The sequence below is a fragment of the Lonchura striata genome, chromosome 1 (genome assembly GCF_046129695.1).
Source record: "Lonchura striata isolate bLonStr1 chromosome 1, bLonStr1.mat, whole genome shotgun sequence".
Lineage (NCBI taxonomy): Eukaryota > Metazoa > Chordata > Aves > Passeriformes > Estrildidae > Lonchura > Lonchura striata.
Genome location: NC_134603.1, coordinates 156,587,533 through 156,615,222, shown reverse-complemented (window position 1 = coordinate 156,615,222; position 27,690 = coordinate 156,587,533). Strand labels below are relative to the sequence as shown.

At 49.9% G+C, this 27,690-nt stretch overlaps 1 protein-coding gene across 1 annotated transcript in view; it reads right to left on the bottom strand.

Moving 5' to 3' along the window:
- Positions 1 to 27,483, bottom strand: part of SCAP (SREBF chaperone) — a 60,473-nt gene extending 32,990 nt beyond the window's left edge. Inside the window, exons 1-4 of the mRNA XM_077790073.1 lie at positions 27,318 to 27,483; positions 14,857 to 15,045; positions 10,926 to 11,043; positions 10,094 to 10,251 (exon numbers count right to left, since the gene is read on the bottom strand). Of these exons, the coding sequence (XP_077646199.1) occupies positions 10,094 to 10,251; positions 10,926 to 11,043; positions 14,857 to 14,978 (398 nt within the window). The 5' untranslated portion in view covers positions 14,979 to 15,045; positions 27,318 to 27,483. The remainder of the gene's footprint in view (positions 1 to 10,093; positions 10,252 to 10,925; positions 11,044 to 14,856; positions 15,046 to 27,317) is intronic.
- Between the last annotated feature and the right edge of the window lie 207 nt (positions 27,484 to 27,690).

Sequence of the window (27,690 nt, the reverse complement as noted above, 5' to 3'; positions counted from 1 at the left end):
AAAGTCCAGATTGTGTCTCACTGTAATTTATTAAAGTTGAGTAGTGGGAAAAAAGAATGTTTTGCAAGGTTTTCATTTTAATCTTTGTGTGCTTTTTTTTTTTTTCCTTTTTTCTTTCTTTTTTTTCTTTTGTAATAATAGCTTAATAAAGTTTTTTCCCTGTTATTAAGCTTAAGCCTACTTTACTCTGTTCTCAATTCCACTTCACAACATTCAAGAGAAAAATTACATTTTCATAAAGGCACTGGCATTGTGCCAGTGTCAAACCATAACACATGTATAAACTTAGGAACCAAAGACTGTATCAAGTGAAAGTATTTGCACTTATGATGAAGTGAAAATACTTTCAAAGGGGGGAAAATGATAGTAAAAGGGTTTTTAAATCATGGGGATTTAGGGTTAAAAGGAAAAATAAGCTTAGTAGGCCCTGGAAAAACAAACACTCTAAGCACATGGAGAACTCAGACTTGCTAGAACTGCACCGTGTAACTAGTACATGATAATTGATGATTGATTAGTAATTAAGTATAATTACTGTTTCATCATAAGAATAATCATGAGAAACTCTGGTCAGTGACCTAAGAAAGATCACGAGAAACTCGTGTCAATGTATACAATAGAACAATGTAAGTTTAATAATGAATATGTGAGTTGTGTAAGGATAGAATATAAAATATGTTCAGCTCGAAAGCCGTGTGAGAGTCAGATTTGGGTCTGTACCCCTGATTTCAGAGCTCTCAATAAAAGCACCTGCAGATAATCATATCCCGTGATTATTTGTGTTTCCTAACGCTAACACCAGCACAGCAAGGCATGGAGGGCAAGGGGAAGGAGAAGAAGGTCAGGACACATCCAAATCCATCTTGTCCCCTTGAACCCCAGTCCAAAAGCCCCAAAATTCTGCCTTTTCACCCTGTGTTAACTCAAATATCACACTGCTCAAACCCTTGTGGTCTGTAATTCCTCACACAGAGTTGGCAGTTTATTCCACGGGCTAAAATCCAAGCCACAGGTGTTTGTGACTTGGTGCCAGGGCTGGGGTGTGCTGGGCTCCCACAGGACACGGAGGGGCACCAGGAGGTGGCACCCAGCAGGAGCTGCCCTGCTGCCTGGCACCTCAGTGCTCACCCAGTGCCAGGGCCTCACAGAGCTCCTGCTGTTGTCTGCTGGGAGTTTTCCTGCCTCCACGGGGATCTCACTGCTCTGCTTTCTCCCAGCTGCCCAAAAACACCTCCCTGTGAAGTGAGGCCTGGGACACTCCTCACCAAACCTCCCCAAACCTCCCTGGACAACCTGTAGCATCCTAAATTGACACTGGAGCTCAGAGCTCTTTAACTACTCCCAAGGATGCTAAAAGACTCAACTTAGGTTTTAAAAATAGAGAAGTTCATTTAATTAGCTTTAATGGAAAAAGTATTCTCTGTTACACCACCCAAGTGTGTTTATGGTTACCTGGGGAAAAGTGACTGACTTCACACACATTTGTGATGGCAGATCATGAAGAAAACATGTTAGGGTATGACATCCTTAAAGGGAAGCTTTGCCAGTTGCCAACCAGGGATCTTTGGTCCTTTGGACCCAACAAAAACACAAAAAAGAGTAATCTTTCTGGGAAGGGTAGGAAAATCAGTCTCCTAAAAAGGGCTCCACTTTTACCTGTCTCTAACTAACATTAACCAGTACCCTGTGCCTCCTGCAGCCAAACAAGGGATAAATGAAGTAATCAAAGATTTAGAACAAAGGGCCATTCTATTTAGGATGCATTCACAATCCCCCTGCTTGACAGGTGATAAACAAAGACAGGAGCTGGCATTTAGCAATTGATTGTCCAAGGCTTGATGCTGACACAGAACCACTCCCTGCAGCAGCCCCAAATATTGCACCGCTGCTCTGCAGGAAGCTGCACACAAAGGGATGGCAGCCTGGCACAGGAAAGATGGTTTTGATGGTCCCAAACCTGCATGCACTGGGAAGGAACACAACCCACCTTCGGCTGCCTGCCTCAGGGGTTTATGCACCCACCCAGCAGAGCACACAGTGCTTCAGCTGAACTCCACAGAAGAAAACCTCAGGAAGGAGAACAGATTTATCACTGCTTTGCTGATGTGCTGGCAGCAGGTGAGGAGAAAGTGCAGGAAGAACAGCAGCTCAGGATCTCCAGAACAGATGAAATGGGGAGGGGATAGAAGTGCCCTCAGCTAAGAGCCCAGGCCCCCCTAAAGAGGTGGAATTCCTGGAACCTGGGGGTAGCAGGCCAAGCTGTAATTCCAGCTGAAACCATTACAAAATTAGATGCTACATCTACCCCCACTACTAAAAAGGAACCTCAAAAGATGCTTGGGGATACTGGAGAAATCATATTCCTGGATTTTCTATAACAGCAAGACCCTTGTACACATTGATGAGGAAAATCCAAAACTGGGAATGGTTGAGAGCCACAAACAGGCTTTGCAAATGCTGACAGAAGAGTTAAAACCAGCAATCACTTGGGCCAGCTCATGCCAGTGATCCTCTAACAGCTGAATGGGATTTTGCTGAACATGGGACTTGCTGTAATTTGTTCCAGAAAGGGCCACACGCACCCAGAGAAGCATTAGGGTTCTGTTCCACAGCACTTAAAGACACTGAAAACAGAAACAGTGCCTGGGAGAAAGGATTATTGTCCCTCACCTGAGCTCTTGGACAAACAGAAAACATTCAACAGCAGCAAGCTGTGAAGAGCCAGGAGCTTTCAGTCTGGGCCAGTGTCCAGAAGGGCAGCACGCAGAGGGGACTGCAGTGACAGTGCACAAACGGGCTGTGCCTCAGCTCAAAGGGGCTCAAATCCTACAAAATCCCAGAGCTGGGCTCCAGGCAGGCGAGGCAGACAAGAGCCACGGAGCTGCTCCTGCCCTGGGTGCTCCTGCTCTCAGCTCAGCCTCTGGAGCTGGGGATGGCTGCGGCCAAGGACGAGGATGGGCACTGGGGTGCAGAGCCTGGAACTGGAGAGGAGCAGGGCCAAAAGGAGCCAGCAGTGCAAGCAAAGGGAAATGTGCCTGTTGTGGTATTAATTAAAGGCTCCCTTATTAATTAAAGACACTACGATCAGACTAAGAATGGTTTCTTGCTTAGATAACGTCAGCCTTCAAGGCCAGGAGATTTATAAGGTTGTTGGTTATGGTGTGGGATGGTCACAAGTTCTGTGCTGTAAGACAGTGCAGAATTTTCTGATCCAGGCAGCACAGAGTGTGTTTTGCTTTTCTGACCTGTCACCTTTCTTTTTTTCTACTGCAATGTGAATACTTTCATCTAATAAGGTCTGAGTACATGTACACATACATTTCTCTATTATAATATCTGAACTCTTAGCTTATTCTATTACAATCACATTACTACATTATATACTATAAAACCCTTCATTATCTAACACAGTTTCTTACTATTTAAGGCATATTCTTACTTATAACTGTAGAAACATAAATTTATGATTTCTCTGCTCAATGTCTGTGTACTTTGCTTTCACATCACTCAAGGCTTCTTCTAAGGCTGAAAATCAAACTCTTTTGTGTTTGTGAGGATTTCTGTCTTTTCAATTCCAGTGTGATGGTGCAAGACTGGGCCAAAAAAGAAGGTATTCAATGGGGTTTTTCATATACCTTATTACCCCCAAGCAAATGGGATTGTGAGGTGTGCCAATGGTTTGCTAAAGCAGTGCCTTAGGCCACGTGAATCTGGCTGGGATAAAAGGTTACCCTCTGTGTTATGTCAGATACAATAAACAACTTATATCCAACATCATAAATAGACAAATAAATAATATATATTTTATTTATTTTATATGTGTGTTCGTAGATGTATCTATATCTACGTCAATACAAGTAAAATGATGGGTTTGGGTTGTCCTTAATGATATACCTTGTCACTGTAACTGGTTTTTGTCAGTAATCATTATATGTATCTATATATATATATATCTGTATCAGTGTGTATATATATATATAAAATTAATCATTATATGTCAATATATAATCTATATATATATCATTATTATATATCTATATCTATATCTACATCTACATCTCTCTATATCTCTGCATATACATATATATTTATAAAAATATAATAACTGTTCTAGACCAATGGCTAGCCCTGTTCCACAAGCTCTCCTGAGCCCCGTGTCCCTTTTAGCAGCTCCAAATGACAAAACTGAAGTTTTTTAGTAGGACTGGCAGGGAAAGTCAGTCATGCTGGGGCCCGTGCCCGGGTGGCTCTGGGTTCTGATGGCACAAGGAGCCCCAAAGGAGACTCTGATCCACACACTGGTCCCAGTCTGTGTTTTGCTCCCAAATGTGGGAGCCCAGCACACCCCTCTGGCTGCCCTGGCTGTCCCCAGCCCTGGCACTAAGTCACAAACACCCGTGGCTTGGATTTTAGCCTGTGGAAAAAGCTGCCAACTCTGTGTGAGGAATTACAGACCACAAGGGTTTGAGCAGTGTGGTAGATGAGTTAACACAGGGTGAAAAAGCAGAATTTTGGGGCTTTTAGACTGGGGTTCAAGGGGACAAGATGGATTTGGGTGTGTCCTGACCTTCTCCTTCTCCTCGCCCTCCATGCCTCGCTGTGCTGGTGACACTTTTCTGTAGGTTTAGGACACGCTGTCCAGTATGGATTCTAGATATTGGCAGTTCCTGCAAACATGGCACAGGCAGCTCTGGGTATAAAACACAAACGCTGCCCCGGGTGCCACGCGGAGTGCCAGGCCGAGCTGCTGGCAGAGCTCGGCAGGGCAGGGACAGAATGTTCCAGAGAAGGGAAATCACCAGCCTTGAGCAGCTGGGAAAAGGGACACGGGGCTCAGGAGAGCTCCTGGAACAGGACTGGCCATGGGTCTAGAACAGCTACTTATTCTATTTGAAACATATATCTGCATAGCTATAGATGGAGATGTAGATAGAGATGTAGATGTAGATATAGATGTATAGATATAGATGTAGATATATAGATATAGATATAGATATAGATGATGATATAGATATAGATATAGATATAGATTAGATATAGATATAGATAGAGATATAGATGTAGATATAGATGTATAGATATAGATGTAGATATATAGATATAGATATATAGATATAGATTAGATATATAGATATAGATATAGATATAGATATAGATATAGATGATATAGATGATATAGATAGATATAGATATAGATATAGATATAGATATAGATATAGATATAGATATAGATATAGATATAGATAGATGTAGATGTAGATAGATATATAGATATAGATGTAGATATAGATGATATATAGATGTAGATATAATGATATAGATATAGATGTAGATATATATAGATATAGATGTAGATAGAGATATATATAGATATATAGATATATAGATATAGATGTAGATAGAGATGTAGATGTAGATATTGATGATATAGATATAGATATAGATTAGATATAGATATAGATATAGATATAGATATAGATATAGATATAGATATAGATGTAGATAGAGATATAGATGTAGATATAGATGTATAGATATAGATTAGATATATAGATATAGATTAGATATATAGATATAGATATAGATATAGATATAGATATAAATAGATGTAGATGTAGATGTAGATAGATATATAGATATAGATGTAGATATAGATGATATATAGATGTAGATATAATGATATAAATATAGATGTAGATATATATATATATAGATGTAGATAGATATATATATAGATATATAGATATATAGATATAGATGTAGATAGAGATGTAGATGTAGATATCGATTATATAGATATAGATGTAGATAGAGATATAGATAGATGTAGATGTAGATATAGATGTAGATATAGATGGCTATAGATATATAGATCTATAATAATGAATTCCAGACTCCTTTGGCTCTGGGGCTGGGAATGAGGAGTTTTACACTCGGGGTCACCGCGACACCCGCACCCCGAGAGGGACCCGGGACCGAGGCCGGGACCGAGGCCGGGACCGAGCCCGGGACCGAGGCCGGGACCGAGCCCGCAGCGCCCCCGCGTGGCGGCGGCCGGAGCTCTGCATCCCCCGGGACGGCAAGAGGAATTCCCACCTAAAGCTCCTGCAACAGCGCTGTCACAGCTCCTGCTGGATTTGTGCTCAGTTTCCGCTCATTCCATGAAAAGATTTGGATGATGGGAATTCCACACCAAACATGTGTTTTCCAGTGGCCTTCCTCCAGCTGGAGCGATGCTCCTTCTGGAAGGAGTGACAGCCCAAATCTACACAGTGGTAAAACCCTGCTCAGCATTGTTAAGGTGCAGAACATTTGAGCTTTCAATTGTTTGGATTCATATCTGCTTATGGTTTGTGCCAGTAGTTCTGCAGCGTATCTGAGTTATTGCTTTGGAACGCTCTAGTGTCTTCAGATTGTCACAGGGGGTGGAAAAGATTTTCCCCTGAATGTAACTTGAATTTTCATATGATTCTGGAATCAGGTTTGTGCACCTCTTCCTATCTCCCCGGGGTAAGGTGTAAAATGCCCCATTGCAGCAGGAAGAATTGGAGTTTTGTTCCACCTGTGATCCCCCTGGGGCTATAATCAGATTATTCTGTAGCACATACACACTTGGTCAGGTTATTGGTGAGCTTAGAGCTGTCTAACACCTGACATGGTGAGCAAGGACATGAGAAATGCTGAGCCTCGCTGAGGAACACTGGGCTGAGAACCATGAATGGAAGTGAGGGAGCCACTGACCCATCACTGAACTCTTCCAACCACTGCAACTGAAAAAATAACTCCAGGAACCTTCCTGGATCCTGATTTGTATCCCATCTTTCCTATGATTTTTAACCTCAAGGGGTGGGAAGCATCCTGATCTACTCAGACTGGTAACAATACAGGTAAAATTACTTGTTTGGGTTGTCCTTAGCTACCATGAACACTCTGGATTTAATGCTATATCTTGTCACTGTAACTGTTTTTTATCAGAAATCATTATATATCTGTATCTACATCTATCTATCTATCTATCTATCTATCTATCCATCCATCCATCCATCCATCCCCTGAGCAGGGGGATTTGCTTTGTGGTTACTCCAGGGGCTGAGTGAAGGAACCTGAACATTTCCCCATTTCCATGGGAAGCTCCATTTCACTCCCAATATTTTTTTTTTTATTCCTTTGCCAGCTTTAACACAGGCACCTCAATATCTGCAGTGTTTATGTTGTGCTGTAATCTACTGGCAGTTTTTGCTTTATACTGGGGAGTGTTTGCGATTAAGATTTTCCATCTATTTCCTGTTGGTTCAATAAATAATTCATTTTGTTTGTAATTAATAATAATAATAATAAATAATTCACTGTATTTAAAGACACCTCATTTGCCATCACTAGAATGTGTGGCCCAGAGGGAGTCCTTAGATTTAAAATGTTGTCAAAATTTGAGGCTAAGGCCTGCCTGGCTCTGGCCCTGCACATCACAGGAAGGTGCTAACAACCTCCAGCTCCCTCCTGGAATAGAAAATAATATAAAAGATACATAATAGAACAATAAAGAATATAAAATAGAACACAAAACAAGCCAGTTTGCATTTGAAAAACCTATTTCTGCTCAGCTTTGTTACTGGCAACAAACAAGAAGAACTTCGTAATGACTTTTGAGGTAATTGCAGGATTTATCTCTAAATTAGACATTTCCTGAAATATCCAAATGCATCCCCAAAATGGCAACCTTGCCCCAAGATTTAGGTCTAAATGTTGAAGTAATTTTCTTTTGGTGGTATGAATAATAATAATAATAAAAGTAATAATTTTGTTTCTGTGTTGCATCACTGCTCACCAAGGGCAATGCCAAGGGGAGATAATGGGAATACAATGGGAAGACAAGGGAGATAATGAGCACAAAACACAGGCCTGGGAGCACGAGTGCAACTGGCAACAGCTGATTATCCCAGAGGACAAGGGAGGAGAGGGACTGGGCACACGCACAGAAGGTCAGTGCCAAGGCTGGGGGAGCTGGCAGGGAGAGGAAAGCTGAGGAAATGTGAAGAGCAAAAATGGCATTTCTAAAACATGACCTCGGAGAGCAGCAGCTGGGGGTGAAGGATGGGTCCCCAAAAGGACAAATCATCAGTGAGAGGAGCAGGGTGGTCACTGATCATTTATCAAAAATGATAAATGCATTAGTGCTTTCTCTTAACAGCACCAAGATCAAGACCCTACTTAGGGGTAAAAAGAATTTCTGCTTTCAGGTGGGAGCAGGCCAGCTGGAAAGGACAGAGGGACATGAAAAATCTTAATGTGCAAAACTGATGTGAGTGGCCATGAAAAATGGATTTGTGATCTCAGAGGTGTTCCAGGAAAAGGCTTTCCATGGAAAACAGCCACAGGTGAGACTCCCCTGGCAGCCTGTGCCTGGCTCTGCTCTCCCAGCCCCGGGAATGCCACGCTGGCAGCAGTGCCAGCAGCAGCCAGGGTGGCACACGGAATGCTGAGCCCTCACCCCTGAGCCCAGAGTCTTCTTTTAACAAACTGGGGGAGTTTGCAGCTCCCCCTGCAAACGCCCTGGAAGGTGAGGAAAGCTGCTGTTGTATAGAGCTGCAACAGGATAAAACCAAGCAGGTGTGAACTGGTCCTAAAACAGCCAAAGAAAGTCAGGAGAAGGTTCCTAAGCAGGAAATTCCAGCAGTGGCCCAGAACTCCCTGTGATACAGAGCTGCTGTGGTGGGGAAGGAATTCTGAGACACTGCACCTGCATCACCTTGCAGGCCCCTTCTGGACTCTGACCAGAAAATTCCTGAGGGTTTTCAGTGCTTTACCTGGAGCACAGGTGTTGCCCAGATTTTTAGAAGTGTTTTCTTTTACAGTTCTTTCAGAAGTCTTAAAGTTCTGATAAAACTCCTTCAGCCTTCTAATCTGTTTACATATTTCTACTGGAGTTCTCCTATACTATTCATGTAAATAATAGTCGTTTTACATTCTTCTTTGTAAGAGAAGAGAACTAATAAACTGTTAGTTTAACCAGTGTGGCTAAAGGAGTAATTCCATCCTCCAATCCACAGTCACCTCTAGAATTCTATAAATGTCAAATACTCAAATAAAGCACTCTCCTTTTCAGCTTTTAAACTCACCAAGCGTTTATGTGCTTACTTCGTGTCCCATAGCAACACACAGGGAGCTCTGCAGCACAGCTGTGAGCTGCTCCTGGGGCAGGATGTCCCTCACCCCATCTCTCACCTCCTTCAGGACAGCAGCACCTGAGCCCTGCCCAGCCTGGAGCAGTGTCAGAACTCAAAATGTCCCTCAGACATTTTTAGAGGTTCCAGGCCTTGGTCAGAAGCATTTGAGACCCTGGCAGGCAGCTGCAAACAGCTGGGATTTTGGGTTTGAGCCATGGGATGAGTTACCAACTTTGGAGGTGGAACAAGCACTCACAAAGGGTTAGATGGGATAGTAAAAGCAGTTACAAAACAGAGGGGGAATTTTTTAGTATTGTACAGGGGGGTTTTAGCACTTGTACAGGGGGGTTTTACTTTGTACATGGGGGTCAGAAGTTCTAAGATGGAGGAAAATGGGCTGATCCTGTTCTTCCTCCTTCTTCTTCCTCACCTCCATGTTCTTGGTGATGTTGGCACTCACAGATTGGTTTAGAGTAGAAAAGCACTTTGTAATATAGGTAGTAGGTACTGGGGGAAAACTATAAACATGTAATATGTAATATATCATATAAAAAGAGAGCAGCAGCCCTGGGTGGGGAGGGAGAAGAAGACACAGACAGAGAGGGTGTCAGGGTGTGTGTGTGCTTCTGCCTTAATACCGAGCAAACCACAGCAGCCAGAGAAGAAAATCTTTTAGATAACTCACAATAAACTGCCTTGAGGCTGAATGACAAGAGGCTGCAGAGTTTTTCTTTGGAAGCTCGGCTTGGAGGAGAGACTTTTCCACCACACGAGACCCCAGAGCAAGGCTGGGGTTCTCACAGAGCAGGAGCCCAGCCCAGCAGCAGCTCACCAGCCTCACCTGTCCCTCAGGGCTCAGGACAGCAGCATCCCAGCCCTGCCCAGCCTGGAGCAGCCAGCCCAGCCCAGCAGCAGCTCCCCAGCCTCACCTGTCCCTCAGGGCGTGGTTCCTGATCTCCTCCACCAGCTGGAAGACGCGGGCCAGCGGCGAGCGGAACACGTCCACGGCCAGGAAGTTCTTCTGCCACGGGGACACGGTGGCTTTCACGAGGATCTGCTGGATGTAGGCCACGGGAGCACCCACGTACTGCGGGGACACACGGCAGCCTCAGGCCCCGGCCAGGGGTGACGCCGGCCAGGGGACAGTGCAGAAATCCCCAACGGGATCCCAGGACTGCTGAGGAATGCACCTCGAGCTGCTTCATCTCCTCATCATCACTCTCATGACACGGTTATGACAGTGGCAAGGTGCCAGCAGCTCACATCCCCGCCAGAAGGCAAAGAACTCAGTGTTATAACTTATTTAAAAGTTTTCTGAGCAATCACACAAAGCAAAATCATATTGACAGTAGCTCTGTCTAACCACTATAAGCACACCTACCTTCAGTTAAAACAGTGCTTGTTAATTTTGAATGCAATATCTGCTTGTAAGCCTTAAAGCACAGTGCACGGAGTTCCACTGTTAAGCTCACAACTTCTTAATATCTTGCTAGACATACTTTCCCCAAACCCTCTGATTTTAAAGATTCCCACAGCCAGGGAGCTCCCAGAGAACCAGAGCAGGAAGGGCTCTGTCCTCCCTTCCCAGATGAGAGGTGCAGCACGGCAGGGCTCGGCAGGAGCCCGATCCTCTGCTTGCATCGCAGGGACCTCGCGCCCCGCGGGTGCCACCTCCGCTGTGCCAGCTCTGCCAGCCGGGCCGGGCTCGGCTGTCCCGTGGCACCGGGGCAGCCCCGTCCCTCCCCCTGGCCCGGGACTCACCCAGTCGGGGCGCTCGCCGGGCTCGCCGCGCCGCGGCCCCGGCGGGGCGTAGTCCTTCAGCGGGGTGCTGAACTCCACGGGGCCCGTGCCCGGCAGCGGCAGCTTCAGCAGCGGGGAGCTGGGGGGACACGACAGCAGCTCGCTCACTTGGGGTGGTCACGGATGTTTATGGCACAGGAGGTCAAGGAACGAGCGGGCACGCTTCGGCAAAGAGACACACACAGGGCTCGGCCTCCGTGGGCCAGGCTGCTGAACCACAGGCCTTCCTTCTCCGTGGGAATCCAGGGTTCCCTCTGGCTGCCCTGGCACCCTGGCAGGGGTCAGGAACCCCCCATACAGAGCCCCCAGAGACACTGGCTGTGATCTCTGTCCATGGAAAAGAGTTTTCAATCTTACAGGATCAATTACCAGCTCTGAGGGTTTGATATAAGTAATAATTAAGTGTGGCAAGGGTGCAAAAGTAAAATTTTAGGATTCTAGATGAGGGGTCCAAAGGGGACAAGATGGAGGAAATTGGGTGTGCCTTGTCCTTTTTCTCCTTCTTCATGTCCTCCATGTCTCACTGTGGTGTTGGCATTTTTCTGTTGGTTCAGGCTGGGGACACACTGTCCAACATAGGTGACAGATATTGGCACGTTCTTGTAAATCCAACCCAGGGAGTTTCTGGTATTTAATGTTTGTCACATCCCACTGAGGGCAGAGCCCCACACGCTGCCCTGCAGGACAGAGCTGGGCAGGGCAGCAGAACATGTGAGAGATAAACAGAATAAACAACCTGGAAACCAGCACAGACCAATTATGGCTTCTGCTTTGGCAGTGGGGCTGACAGACAGAGACTTTCTACAATCTCAGAATCATCAATACCTCAGATTCTGACGTAACTGGCATCCCTGGGTGGGGACCACAGATTCCAACACTTCTCCCTTGGAAAGGGATGGAAAAGTCCTGGGAGGGAAAGCAGGGAGACCCTGCAGGGCCTCTCCTGAATTCCTCCAGCCCAGCTAGCTGTGGCAAAACCCAGTAAGGCCATGGCTCAGTGCCTGTGTATCCCACCCAAACCCCAGACACTGTGTGGCTGCTCCCTGCCCCAAATCCTTTATAGTCCTCTGCTTTTCCTCATTTAAATTCAAACTATCTCCAAAACTCATCAATAACTTCACTAGTCCTCACAGCACTTTTAAGAGCAGCAGTGAGACACCAAAACTATGAAATCTTGATCTTCTTGCTGCTTTGCCACCACAACCTCCAGTGATCGTAACTCTTGTCCCAAAACAGAGACTTTGAACTATTCAAAAACTGACAACACGAGGTTACAGAGAGTTTAGAATGGGAATTTTACCTCCAAATGTTCTCAAAAGTGGTTAAAAGGAAATCAGAATTGAACTGGTGGGAAAAGGAAGGCTGCTGGCACACAGAGATCCACTGAGAATCTGGAATTGTCAGCACCAAACTGATCTGGAGAACAGAACTTCAGGCTTTTTGTGGCCTTACAATTCCTCATATATTTCCCTGTTTGTAGATTAATTTTGTGGCAATATTGACACACTAAATAGAAAGGCCTTGGAATTGTTTTCCTGCAAGGCTCTGCCCACTTCATTAGGGATTAGCTTGGATCATCAAGGGCCATGGAGGAACAAGCAGCATCTAAACACAAGGCTTCAGAGAGAACAACAAACAGCTGAAAAAGAACAATGAAATCAGAAGCCAAGCTTGTCAGATTTGCTTTTCATTGGGCTGACAGAAATACATCTAATTATTAGCATTTCATTGTGCAAGAGTAGGGAAGAGAAAAAGGAATAATAGGTCAAGTGTAAGTGATAAACAAAGCAGAGCACATTCAATAGATGATTAAGGAGGAACTATTTTTTCCCTAAATGATTTCAGTGTTGGTGACTGTGTCCAGAAATCCAAGGAAAAGACTTGAGATTCACAGAAGGTGCTTCTGCAGGGGGTATTCCCCATGAGTCCCCTGTGAGTTGGGAGGAGTCAAAACAAACGTTTTTTGTAGAATTTGATAAATTTTCGATCAGAGATTGTTCAGGTTTATTCTGGCTGTGGAGTGTCCCCTGGCCTGGCTGTCTGTGCTGGCAGTGCTGCTGCTGTCCCAGTCCTGTCCAAGGGGATCTGTCACCCCTGGGACCCCCAGGGCAGCAGGAGCCTCCAAGGGCAGGGGGCTCAGCTCTCCCCAGGGCAGGGCCAGGAGCTGACTCCAGGTGGGATGAGCAGCTCTGCTGTGAGGCCAGAGCAGGATGGGATCCTCTGAGCTCTCACTCCTGGTTCATGGCTCAGCCTTGAGGGAAAAGGGATCCTCGTGGGAGCTTGGCCTCCCCGGTTTGGGACCCACCAGGTGCTGGCAACACGGAACGTGGAGTGGTTTGGGATGGAGGGACCTTGAGGAACATCCAGTGCCACCCCTGCCGTGGCAGGGACACCTCCCACTGTCCCCGGGTGCTCCAAGCCCTGTCCAGCCTGGCCTGGGACCCTTCAGGGGCAGCCCCAGCTGCTCTGGGTGTGCTGTGCCAGCTCTGGGTCACTGGCACTGCAAGGGTGCCCAGAGGGAAGAACAGCCCCACCTCAGCTCCAGGGAAGGCATTTTCAGCACTGGGGTTCGACTCTCCTCACATTTCCCTTTGTTAGAATTTTTTTTTTGAGGGGAACACGAGAATGGAAAGCACAGGCAGAGGAGGGAAGAATAGCAGGACCTGAAGTGGCCACAAAGCAAACCACAGCAGCTCCAGCTCAGCAGGAGGAAGAGCCTCTCTCCATGGAGGGACAGCTGCCCAGGGGGGCTGGAGACACCCCAAACCCACCTGGACACACCCCAGGGACCCTGCCCTGCCAGGGGCCTGGCCTGGGTGACATCCAGACCCTCCCAAGCCCACCCCTCCTGGCACCTAACAAAGATGACAGGAAAGCTCAAGTTGTTCTGGTTTTGGGAAAGGCTCTTTCCAGATGCTCCTGAAACTCCTCTGAAAGCCCAGAATAAAGGAAACACAGATCCTGCAAGCAGCTGGGACTGGTGAGCTGCAGCAGGAACTGCATTTCAGGCAGCAGCAGGAGGGAGGTGCAGGCACAAGTGCTCATCCAAGCACCTGACAGATTTCCAAGACAGCTCAGGGGGCCAGGAGAGCTCCAGGCAAATCCCTCCCTGCACATTCCCCCTTCCCAGCCCCGAGGGCAGAGGGAAGCAGGGAGCTGCCAGGTCTCAGGGAGCAGCAAAGGAGCTGATCCATGGAATTAAAGCAGCTCCCAGCTCTGCTGGCTCCCAGCAGGACAAGCTTTTGGCCTGTGTGCAGCCAGGACAGAGCAGCTGGAACGCCACTGCTGAGGAGGGAGGGAATCTGCTAACAGGTCCTGCCAGAGCTGCTGGCAGCAACAGTGCCTTTTTAGCCTTGGCAAGTGCACCAACAGCCTGTCCCTGAGTGAGTGGTGGTGGCTGTGCCCTGCTTCCCTCTGACAGGGCCTGGAATTCTGCACTGGAGAGGAAATTCCCCTTTCCTGCTCCCAGTGCCATGCTGAAAGCCCAGAGGAGACTCTGCTCTCTGGGGATCTGGAACATGAAGAGTCTGGCTCTAATTCAGGTCCTCTGATTGCCACATGCCGAGGGTGAAACAAAAGAGTGCAGGCTCCAGGGAGAACAGGACAGGCAGGTGTGCAAAGAAAGATCAGCTTTCCTTCTCCCCATTTTTAATTCATGGGTTTGGAGTCCACTACCAGGTGCTTGAGAGTTACTTTCATCTCATTTATTGCTTCACTTAGTCAATTAATTTTTACTTATTAAACCAGATGAAGACACTTCATCACTTCATCCCTGCTGTTTCTTTGGTCCCACAAAAGGAGACGACAAAACCTCTAAATTCTAAATAAAAAGGAGCTTCTGGGCGGGCCCAGAAGGGAGAACCCCCCGTCCCCAGTGGCACGAAGGACTCACCAGCAGGCCAGGATGCAGAGGGCAGTGAAGAGGATGATGGGGATGGGGTAGGAGGCGCAGAGCAGCCCGTGGCTGTAGAACGCCCGCGAAATCCTCTCGCGCAGCCTTTCAGTCAGGGTCATCCTCACCTCCAGGCCATCCCGGGCACCTCCAGCGTGGGCAGCCCCTCAGGGAAGGCTCTGGCTCCAGCTACGGAGGGCAAAGGAGGAAAACAGATCAGGGGAAGGGAATTAAACATCATCAGCTCGTTTGAGAAAGCGTTCAGGAATGAGTTGTTCCCTGGCAGGGTGGCAGCCCTGGCACAGGGTGCCCCTGGAGCCCTGGCAGTGCCCAGGGCCAGGCTGGGCAGGGCTGGGAGCAGCCTGGGAGGTGTCCCTGCCATGGCAGGGGTGGCACTGGATGGGCTTTGAGGTCCTTTGCAGCACAAACCATTCTGGGATTTATTTCTTGGTTCTATGCAATGACTGAGCAGATCTCGACCTCACTGTCAGGACTGGACCATCTCTGTTCCAGGAGGAACTCAAGAACAACGTAGATCTGCTGCTCCTGTGGCACAAAATACATCAAAAGTGGCTCTCTGACCAGCCTGAGCTGCCAAAAGCTGCTCTGGGGAGGAGCACAGCACTGGCAACAACTTCAGGTAATTTCAAGGAGCAAAACTTTCTATTTACTCTCCTCACGTGCTGTCCAACAGGAGGAGCATTCTGCAAGAAAACTCAGAGCATTCCAAAGCCACTGTTTCCTTATCACTTGGGCGGGTTGCATATTAAAATCTGGCATCTTTATTTGCTTTATGCTGTGACAGAGCTCCTAAGAGTGAGCAGCAGGAACTGTTCCTGCCCCAAGGCATTTCTGCAAACAGAGATCATCTAAGCCAAAATAAACCTGTGGACAAATGTTAAAGGAGAATTTCTTGCCTCTTGCATGACTGCAGATCCAAGCCAAAGTCTGCTGGAAGCACGAGGGCAGCAGGATGTGCCCACCCTGCAGCCCCACAGGTGACATTCGTGGCTCAGGTACGAGAGGTGGACACGCAGCACAGAATCCCAGGATGAGTGAGCTGGGAAAAGCCCTCCCAGGCCACTGCCCCACCCTGTGCCCCACGGCCACCGTGTCCCCAGCCCTCCGTGCCACATCCAGGGACAGCTCCAGGGACGGGGGCTCCAGCACTGCCCCGGGCAGCCCTTGCCAACACTAACCCACTCTTCAGTGAAGGAACTTCCCCAGTGCCCACCCTGAGCCTGCCCTGGCCCTTCCCTCTCTGTGGGAACTCCAAATGTCCCTCAGACACTTTTGGAAGTTCCAGGGGCAGGTCAGAAGCATTTGAGACCCTGGCAGGCAGCTGGAAGCAGCTGTGATTTTAAATGTGAGAACAAGAAGATCAAAAAAATCACAAAATTTAAATGTTATAGTAGGAGTAGTCACAAAGTAAAAAGAGAAATTTTGGAGTGCTGTACAAAGTGGTTTTAAGTCCTGTACAGGGGCGTTTTGGTTTTGTACATGAGAGTCAAAAGTTTTAAGATAGAGGGATTTAAGCCTATCCTGTCATCCCTCTTTCTTCTTCCTTACCTCATATTCTTAGTAATATTAGCACTCACAGATTAATTTAGAGTAGAAAAACACCATTTAATATAAGTAATAGACATTAAAAAAAACTATAAACATTTAACACATAATGTACCATATAAAAGATAACAACAGTACTAGGCAGAAAGAAAAAAAAAAAAAATGTCAAAAGTGTGTGTACCCTTGCCTAAGCTACTAAGCAAACCTCAGCAGCCCAAGAAGACAATCTTTCAGACAACTTACAATAAAACTGCCTTGAGACAAACAACAAAAAATTTCTGAGCCTTTTTTTAAAAACACAGGTTAAAAGAAAAATTCTTCCAGCACACAAAGCCACCCACAAGCTTAGGTGAACTCCACCACCTCTCCTCCTGTACCTGGCTCCTGTGGCCTGCATTCCTCCAAAAACAAGGCTGGCCAGCAGAAGGAAGAGATGGAAAACTTCCTTTTGTGGGAAAAATCAACTCAACCTTGCTACTTTTCCTCTGACAAAAGCCTTCATCTCACTCAACAATAGTTCCGTGTTCCAAATTCTTTACATTTCTGTCTGAAAGGCTTTACAGCCTTCCCAGGAGCCTCCCAGGACACTAAGAGCAGGGAAACACAGCAGAGCCCACTGAGCTTAGAGGACAAACTAACCAAGGTAGAAAACTTTCCTTTTTCTAGCACAGTCACCTGGGGTTTTAGGCGTGCTCAACTCCATTTCCCACAAAATGTTCTGGAAGCAGGCCCCAGCATTAGTGTAATAAAAACATACAGCTGAGGCAGTGAAGCCTGGAGGTGGAAAATACAGGGAAAAATCCAAAATAAACCCCTGTCCCACGGTACTTTTCTTGCATTCAACACATCCAATAATTTGCTCCGTCACGTTGCCTACAGCTGAACCTCCAAAGGGAATCCCAGTGTTTTCCAGGTACAAGCCCGAGCTTGGCAAAGCAGGGACAGACCCAGCATGGGCCTTGTGGCCCCACACGTTGGGAAGGGTGGATAAATGCAATTGCCTGGCAGAAAATTCACCATAGGACAGCCAGACACCCACAGCCCCTTTTCCAGCAGCCACAGAGGCGAGGGCTGGCCTGGCTGTCCCCAGCTGCCCTGCAGATGGACACCCCAGCCCGGGGCAGATGTGCTATGTCAGGAGTGCTCCTGCCAAGGCCCTGCTTGGGGAAGGGCAGGGGAGGAAAAAAGGAGGAATTTACTAAAAATGAGAATTTCTGAGGTCACTGGGTTGGTCTGTGCTGGTGCCCAGGGAGCAGCTCAAAGTGATGCTCACACACCTGAGGGCCAGGTGGGCCAAGGACCACCAGCAGTAACCCCCCTGCTGCTGCAGGGACTGCCTGGTATCCAAAAATCCATCCATCCCACACAGGCACCGGGGGATCAGAGCACCTCCTGCCTCCAGGGCTCCCCAAATCCTGCTGTGACTGACACGTCCCAGCTGGGCCCCGAGCCAGGAACGGGGCTGTGGCAGCACAGGGCACCTCGGGGCCACCCTGGCACTGGCACACACACAGAGGTGCCACAGGTGTTGGCCACATCTGGGTTCCTCACAGCACACACAGAATATGGAATTTCCTGGGTTCATCACAGCACACACAGAGCAGAGGATTTCCTGGGCTCCTGGGCTGCTCACAGCACACAGAATTTCCTGGGATCCTCAAAGCACACACAGAATTTCCTGAGTTCCTCACAGCACACACAGAACACAGAATTTCCTGAGCTCCTGGGCTCATCACAGCACACACAGAACACAGAATTTCCTGGGCTCCTCACAGCACACACAGAACACAGAATTTCCTGGGCTCCTCACAGCACACACAGAACACAGAATTTCCTGGATTTATCTCAGCACACAGAATTTCCTGGGCTCCTCACAGCACACACAGAACACAGAATTTCCTGGGCTCATCACAGCACACAGAGAACACAGAATTTCCTGGATTTATCACAGCACACAGAGAACACAGAATTTCCTGGGTTTATCACAGCACACAGCATTTCCTGGGCTCCTCACAGCACACACAGAACATCACAGCGCACACAGAACACAGAATTTCCTGGGTTTATCACAGCACACAGAATTTCCTGGGTTTATCACAGCACACAGCATTTCCTGGGTCCCCACAGCACACCCAGAGCAGCATGCACCATCCCCCAGCATCCCCCAGCGAGGCCAGGGACCATTCCCCAGGACTTCAGAGGTGGGAAAACAAGCTCCAGCCAAGGCTCCTTCACAGAAAAGCTGCACAATGGGCTCTAACACCAAGCTCCTGCTCTCCCCTCGCATTCCCATGGGAAGAATAAGGGGCTTTGTGCTGCCAGAGGACATGGAGGTCACAGGAGCAGAGCACTTCCTATGGGAAAATCCCAGCCACGGCTTCAGCCCGGAGGCTGCTGCCTGCAAGGGTTAATCCCACACTGCTGTGGGGAACAGGAACAGCCTCCCAGCCCCAATGGACTTTCCATACTGAAAAGGTAGAAAATGGCATTGCTGAGTCCCCTCCCTCCACTCCGGCTCTGCGGCTACAGCAGGGCTGAAAGTCTGACACAAGTTGTTGAACCATATTTCAATCCCCAAAATGTGCAAACTTACTTCATTTTACCTGTTCTGCCTGACTTTCAGTTTTGCGCCACTTCTTCTTGCCTGTTTTCCTCCCTGTACAACAGTTATTTGTGGTCTGAGTTTAAGACTTCAGAGGTTATCTGGAATAGACCCCGTTTTATAAGTGGTATTTCACTCACAGTACATATTATTAACCTCTCTTGAAAAGCTGGATAGCAACAACAAAGATTTACAGAGAACACTTCAATAATCTCTACACGTCAGATAAAGTGATCTGCTCCCAAAACAGGGGCTGACATTCAAAACCAATTTCCAAAACGGTTTTCAGGACATTTTTAAACTTTTCTGCCACAAGAGGAGAACCTCAGTTACACTCCTGCTTTGGAAGTCATTCACTGAGTGTGGTTTTTATCCTTTATTCCTTCCCAAAATACTCCCAACAGCCCAGACAACAACTGGCTGCTGTGGATGATGAGACAGGATGGGATGTTCCACATCAGAGCTGCAAAGCACAGAAGCTTGGCTTTTGTGACAATAAGATAAAAGACCCAAATTTAAAGCAAACATGATTTCAAAGTTCACTCCTCTTGCTGCATCCAGCCAAGGGAAGCTCCCTTGCACACGAAGAACAGACTCCAAGCAAAGGAAACATTTCCCAACCCCTTCTTCTCCAGCGTGGAAATCTTGCCCCAGCCTGTCCAGCGGGAGTGACCCACCTGCACAGCCACAGAATCCCAGAGGGGTTTGGGCAGGAAGGAACCACCCAGCTCCAGCAAGGGGGATGTGAGGGGCACAGGGAAAACACCAGCCTGGGATTCCCTGGAGGAGTGCCAGGATGCAGAGTGAAACAGGAAACTGTGGGATGTAAATCCATCCTCACCCGTGCTGGGTGCTGCACACAGCACGGAGAATTCCTGCTCCTCCTCCTCATCCCACAGGGGACAGGAGAGCTCAGGGATGGCCAAAGGCACACAGCAGCTCCAGAGAGGAGCAAAGGGCTGTCTCTGTTATCCCGGGATAAATCAGCTCCAGAGAGGAGCAAAGGGCTGTCTCTGTTATCCCGGGATAAATCAGCACCACAGCAGCTCCAGAGGGGCAGCTCAAAATAAACACAAGGTAAGGCAGGGAAATTTTCTCCCCAGACCACTGTCCCTGTCCCAGGGGTGACACTGTCCCTGTCCCAGGGTCACACAGCCTTAGGTCACTGTCCCTGCCCCAGGTGACATAGCCAGCAGAGTGAGCCCCAGGCCACTATCCCAGTTCCAGGGGTGACACTGTCCCTGTCCCAGGGGTCACAGCCCCAGGCCACTGTCCCTGTGCCAGGTGACAGCCCCAGGCCACAGTCCCTGTACCAAGGGTGACACTGTCCCTGTCCCAGGGTCACACAGCCTTAGGTCACTGTCCCTGTGCCAGGTGACAGCCCCAGGTCACTGTCCCTGTCCCAGGGGTCACAGAGCCCCAGGCCACTGTCCCTGCCCCAGGTGACATAGCCAGTAGAGTGAGCCCCAGGCCACTATCCCAGTTCCAGGGGTGACACTGTCCCTGTCCCAGGTGACAGCCCCAGGCCACTGTCCCTGTACGAGGGGTGACACTGTCCCTGTCCCAGGGTCACACAGCCCCAGGCCCCTGTCCTGCCCCAGGTGACAGAGCAGCAGAGCTGGCACTGCTGAGCACACCAGGGTCCCTGGGCCCCGGGACACGAGCCCTGGCTGGCTGCAGTGCCCAGGCTGCCCTCGGTGCTCTCCTGTCACGCTGAGGGACAGCCAGGCACCCAGAGAGGCCAGGAGCTGCCTGGCACAGGTCCTCACACTCTGCCAGCCACGTGAGCCCTTGGAATAATCTCCTCCTTTTTGTTTATCAGGGCAGCTCTCCACAAGTGGCTGGGGAATCACTTTCTCCTAAAAATACCAGAACTGATGCAACACCCGCGGGCAGTGCCACCCGAGAGCATCCCCAGCAGGCCCAGCTGGGCATTGCCAGCTTTGCCCTCTCCTGGCCCTACATCCCAGCCCAGTGCCAGGCACAGACACCAGAGCCTCCATCAGTGCTTCACTCGGGGCTGCAGCCTCGTGAAAACAGCTTGCCCAGCACAGCCCTGCAACGCTCTTCCCTCTCTCCTACACGTGGGATTTCTACTCATGCTCTTTTCTAATCCTCTCCACCACACCAGGGTCAACATCTCAGGCCAAGCATCTTGTTTGGAGTATAAAACAGGCAAAATGCTTTTGGATCATCTGCCTGGATTTGTGCAAAATCTTGGGGTCCAACAGCACAAGGAGCTGCTGGAGCCCTCTGCTCTGGAGCCAGGCTGGGAGAGCTGGGAATGTTCCCCTGGAGAAGCTCCAGGGAGAGCTCAGAGCCCTGCCAGGGCCTGAAGGGGCTCCAGGAGAGCTGGAGAGGGACTGAGGACAAGGATGGAGGGACAGGACACAGGGAATGGCTCCCACTGCCAGAGGGCAGGGATGGGTGGGAGATTGGGAATTGGGAGTTGTTCCCTGTGAGGGTGGAGAGCCCTGGAAGAGCAGAAGCAGCTGTGGCCACTCAATCCCTGGATTATCCAAGGCCAGGCTGGACAGGGCTTGGAGCTGGGAGAGGGGCAGGGAATGGAACAAGATGGGCCTTCAGGCCCTGTCCAACCCAAACCATGATTCTCTGCTCTGGGCCATTCATGGAATGGTAACTTGGTCTGATCTGTGCCCTCCTGAGGATCCCAGCACTGCTCATGTCATGGACAAGCCACAAAGAGCCCGGGCCACCCTCGGTGCCCAGCAAAGCCTGTGAAGGACACAAAGTGCAGCTGAGCCCTTGGGCACCCCCTGACAGCTCCCTGGGCATCGCCTGAAGGACACAGCCAGCCTGAAGGACATGGCCCTGCTCATCCTGCAGTGACAGCAAGGACACAGCCCTGCTCCTCTCCACTGCACAGAACCCCTGGGAGCAGTGGCAGTGACAGCAAGGACACAGCCCTGCTCCTCTCCACTGCACAGAACCCCTGGGAGCAGTGGCAGTGACAGCAAAGACACAGTCCCAGTGACAGCAAGGACACAGCCCTGCCCTTCTCCCACTGCACAGAACCCCTGGGAGCAGTGGCAGTGACAGCAAGGACACAGCCCTGCCCTTCTCCCACTGCACAGAACCCCTGGGAGCAGTGGCAGTGACAGCAAGGACACAGCCCTGCCCTTCTCCCACTGCACAGAGCCCCTGGGAGCAGTGGCAGTGACAGCAAGGACACAGTCCCAGTGACAGCAAGGACACAGCCCTGCTCCTCTCCACTGCACAGAACCCCTGGGAGCAGTGGCAGTGACAGCAAGGACACAGTCCCAGTGACAGCAAGGACACAGCCCTGCTCCTGTCCACTGCTCAGAACCCCTGGGAGCAGTGGCAGTGACAGCAAGGACACAGTCCCAGTGACAGCAAGGACACAGCCCTGCTCCTCTCCACTGCACAGAACCCCTGGGAGCAGTGGCAGTGACAGCAAGGACACAGCCCTGCCCTTCTCCACTGCACAGAACCCCTGGGAGCAGTGGCAGTGACAGCAAGGACACAGCCCTGCCCTTCTCCCACTGCACAGAACCCCTGGGAGCAGTGGCAGTCCCAGTGACAGCAAGGACACGGAGCTGGAGTGACTCTGGGGGCTCTGTACCCAACCCTCACTCAGCATAACGAGTTTTGCTCCAGTTATTCCCAGCAGATTTTATCCAGTTTGCTCTTAAGCAGTGCCAGGAGTGTCTAGAGGTGTCAGAGAGGGTTTGGTACCTCTTGGTACCTTTTCCCCGGGCTCCTCCCTGCTGCCATGGGCACAGCCAGCCCCAGCTGTGGCATGTGGAGCCATGGAATTGTGAGGCTGGAGCAGCCCTGGCAGCCCAACTGCTCCCACAGCGCTGCCAAGGCCACCACCACCAATTTCCACACTCCAACTTTCACCTTCCCACACACACAGGAGGTCACCAGTCTCTTTTTAATTAGGGGTTACACCTCATCAATTATCCTCATGCCTGCAGTGGCTATTTTTGCTTGGATCCCAACCTCACCACCAGCCCATTTGCAGGCCATGTTTAATTGCTCATTTCTCACTCCTGAGGCACACGTGCAGCCCTTGCCTGCTTTATGCCATGTACAAATTGAATGTGCATGGTCTGTTTTGTCCCTTCAGTGATGAGTGAGACCCCCGAGCCCACAGTGCCCCCCAGAACACCCAGACCCATTAACAAGGCTGTTACTGCCACTCTGAATACATTTATTTAACCACTGTTTTATCCACCATAGACTGGCACCTTCTTAGGTTTGGGGTTTGCTTTAACTGCACCTACTCAAGACTCTAATTTGGGATAAAAATCAAACCTTAGAGGATTCATAGCCACAGCTGCTTTCCTGCAGCCAGAAACAGCCCTGGTATCTTATCCTGGAAAGAGCAAACTCACCTTGCCAAGGAGAAGCTGTGGCAAAGCAGCACCAGCTATTCTGCACTCCTGTCCCCTGCCAGGTGCTTTTCCCACCCGCTGCAGGATTTTGGGATGACTGCTACTCCCCCTTCTCCTTGTCCCACTCCCACCCACACCAACTGCCCGCTCTCCTCCAGCCTTTAAAAACATCACTGACTTCCCATGTCTCCAAAGATGCCTCCTAAAGCTTCTCAGGTCTTTTTTAGTCCCTGCTTTGAGCACACAGACAGAAATACCTCCCTGAAATGACAGCTTGCAAAGCTGCTCTTCCTTTTTGTAGCCTGCCACTACCACCAGTTGCTCACCAAGAGTCAAAAGGTGCAGAACACTCCAGTTTTGGGGATGCCAGACATCAAGTTTTCCTCTCTGTTCTTTCTTTTACCACCTTCTTGCCACGAGGACATTCCCAGAATAATTGTGTGTCCCTCCGTGTGCCCTCTGACAGTCAGGTTTGATTTTTATCTTCATCCTCCCCTTGTGCTCTTCAAAGGAGGATCAGGAACACCTCTGGGTTTGAATCACCCTGAGTGCAGGAGTGCTGAAAGCAACATAAATCAGCATTTCAAGGACTTCTGCCCAGCTCCAGCTCTGCTTTTGTGAGGCAGAGTTTGCCTGGACCATCCCGAGGAACTCAACTGAGGAAAAGAGTGAATCTTCACTACCTTCCACCTCAGCAAACCAGGATCTGAACTGAGCACAGCTCCTCCCCTGCTTCTTTCTCTAGGACAGAGGACACATTTCCTGGCTCAAAACTCTCCTTCAGAGCAGAAATCAGCATTGGTGGTTAATGACCAATATTAGGAAATAAAACCCAAACCAGCCTGTTTAATGCAGGCAAACACATTCTGGCTGTACGGTTTGGTGTTTGTTTTTGAAACAGATAAATCTAAAATTCAAATTCATGTCTGAATAACTGAACTGCACCTTCTCTGCAACTCCTTTTAAGGGATGTGCCATGACAGATGCTTCCATGCTTTACCCCACAGTTTGATGGGCAGGGACACTTAAAGAGGGCAGTAACACCTTCAGGAGTGCCCAGGGTGGGCAAACATTGCCCATGGAAGGAACTGGAGCTCCTTTCCCAGCCCTGCTGCAGCCCCAGGAGCAGACAGCAGCTTCCCAAAACCCTCCCCAGGTAAAGCACATCCCTGTGAACCCTGTAAATCCAGAATTCTGCATTTTCCAGACCCATAGCCCAGATGGGGCCCTTCTGCCTCTTAGGAGAAAATCCCTCCAAAAACCCCTCAGAAATCTCTTGTGAGCACCACGGAACACCCGAAGTCCAGCTCTGAGTGGCAGGAGTTTCCTGATTTCCTGCAATTAGAGCTCGGTCAGACAGAGTTTATCCGTTAGGCACTATCATTTCCCTGAAAAACACCTTGTGGAAACATCACCCAAGGGTGCTCCCATTCCGGAGGGAGGGCCGGGGTGCAGCACCAGGGGCTCCTGTGAAGCTTTGCACAACCTGTGGGTTTGGCAGGGGACCAGGAGTGTGCCCTTGGCTCTCTGGGGAACACGTTCTCCCTTCCACACAGAGCCAGCCAGAGCTTCAGCCGTGCCTCCACCCCAGGCTCCAGAATTCTGGAAGCTCTGGTGTCACTCGTGCACTCACAGGGATGCCCTGACAGGCACCATGTGCAGGATGGCAAAAGGGAGACAAAGCCCACGGTTCTGACCATCAGTCCAAGAAACAAAAAGCAAAAATTCCCCTGCGTGGTTCCCTCGGAATTAACCCCAGAGCTTTGCTCAGGACAGCTTCCGTGGCTCAGGAGTCTGCACTGCCACATCTCAGGGGCTCCCAGAGGGACACAGCACCTGTAAGGTGACACACCTGCCTGGATTGGCTTTCCACAGGTTCTGGGTCACACCGGGCAAGGCTGAACACACCAACTGCCAGGGACACCTCAGAGCACCACGCACAACTCAACGTTTTCCTTTCTAACCATCAGCAGGCTCAGGAAATCACTGCACTCTTTCTTCCAGATGGAGAAACCATCCCAAAACCCCTCTGTGAGGCAGCAAGTCCCCAATCCTGACTGGGACATTGTCCTCTGTAAACAAACCAACTATTATTCCTTTATCACAATGCTCCACACAAGATTCATTCAGATTTAAGAACTGCAATCCTGCTCCCCTCTCCACTGCCCACCACGCTCTCACTCCAACTGAAACCACTCTTTTCCTGGGAGGAGAACTTTACTTTTTCCCAAAAGGCAAGGCTGTTCTGAGCCTTTGGGGCTGGGTCTTCACCTGAGGACGTGAATGAAAAGATTCCCTCCAAGACAGCCACCCTCAGGCCCCTGTTCCTCCCTGTCCTGGGTACCTTGGATGTGAGCAGCAGCACTCCCAGACGTGGGAACAGCAGCTGCACCACCACAGAGCTGCTCAGTGCTCCTTCAGCTTTCCTTTCTCACCCTTTAATGCGCTGCACAAGGTGGGGAAAGGCATTCAAAGGAATTATAATCACAGATATTAGAGGCAAGGAAAGCTGCTTCCACACCTCCTTCCAGTCTCTGGAGCCCTCCGTGCTCCCAGCACAGGGACTGTGCCCACACCTCCCCCAGAGCTCCTGGAGTCTCCTGGGAGAGGGGAAGGCCTGGCCTGGAAAGGATTCCCAGGACTCAGGAGCTGCTGGAAGTGCTGTGCTGCTGCTCCTCACCGACTACATTCCACTGCAGGCGGGTAATGCTATTTTTGTTCCTCAAGTTGTACCTGTTCTACTTTCTCAATTCTCATCAGAGAGGGGGGAAAAAAGGAGTTTTTGGTGCATAATGATCCAAGCTCTGACGCCAGACAGGCCCAGCAACCCCCTGACTGAAAACAGTGTTGAGTAACTCGGTGAGATCCTGACTAATTCATTCATCATAGGATTCTGACACTTAAAATACTATTTGAATGCCTCTGAGACAAACCCTGATTGTTCGTGGCTCTTTTGGGATGCTATATTTGAATCGTGATCGGAAAAATAAACTATGCCAAGTTGTACCTGGAAACACGGAGCTGTGCCACACGTTCAGGGAACATCCCGGGGTGTTCTCTCTTCCCAATCCCAGCCAGCTAATCTCCTTTCTGCATTACACAACAGCTCGAGTAATCCCAAATTCACTACCCTCGTGCTGCCCTCACAGCTCTGGTTTCACAGAGAGGGAGCTCACGCCTCATCTCTGCCCTTTGAATGAAAAGAAACTTGGTTTGCCTTTCAACAACCCGGAAAAACACGTGGATGCTGCATTCAGGAAATTCTGGCACTAAGGCCAAAATCTTTCCGGAGCCCTTTCCTCCCAAACACAGCCCCACCACTGCCTCAGCATTCCAAAAGCTCCTCGCTCGTTATAGCAAAGATAATGTAAAGATGTTCATCCTGACTCCCGTGAGGAAGGCGACTCCTAAATTTTGACCAAATCCCCAAGTTCAGCAAGCCTCGGGGGGCGAGATAAGCGCAGAGAGCACGGAGCCAGGTCCCGGGAGAGGCAGGGCAGCAGATCCGCCTGGTTCTGCGGCTCGGGGAGCTGCACAAACCCCGGCAGCGTTCCCCTCCCGTCCCCCGCTCCACCGGGTTCCTCCTTTCCCCTAAAACGCTCTCCGCCCATCCTGCAGCAGCGGCGATCCCCTCTCCATCTCTGGATTGGGAGCACCGGCCCGGCTCCAGAGCCAGGCATGGGTTATCCGGGGAGACGCGGCAGAACCCGCGGGACAAACGGCGCCGCTCCCCCGTTCCCCTGAACACATCCCCCAAACGCAGCGGGGCTGCGGGCCGGCAGGCCCGGGCCCCGCCGCGCGGGGAAACTGAGGCACGGAACGGGCGGTGAGGGGTTATTTCCATACCGACCGCGCGGCCGCCGCCCGCCCCGGCCCCGTCTCGCCTCACCGGGAAGCGGCTCCTTCCTCACCTCCGCCCTTTGACCTCCCAGCAGCCGCGGCTCCCGCGCTTCGCGGTTGGAGGGTCTCCTCGGCCTGGTTTTGTTTAGTTAGGATGCCGTGGGGTCTCGTAGCTCCGGACCCGCGTTAATGCCGAGCTCTTCCGCCCGTTCCCGGCCCGGTTCCTCCCACCCCCTCCCGCCCTCCCCCCGCTGCCGCCGCCGCCGCCGGGCCCCGACCGCGCGCGCGCAGCGCCGCACGCCGGCCACGCCCCCCGCCGTCGGCGCGGCCACGCCCACGCCCCGCCGGCCACGCCCCCAAGAGCGCAGTGAGCCCCCAATATGGGCGCTATTTGCATGGCCACGCCCACGCGGCGCGAGGCGCGTCTTTATTTGCATAATCACG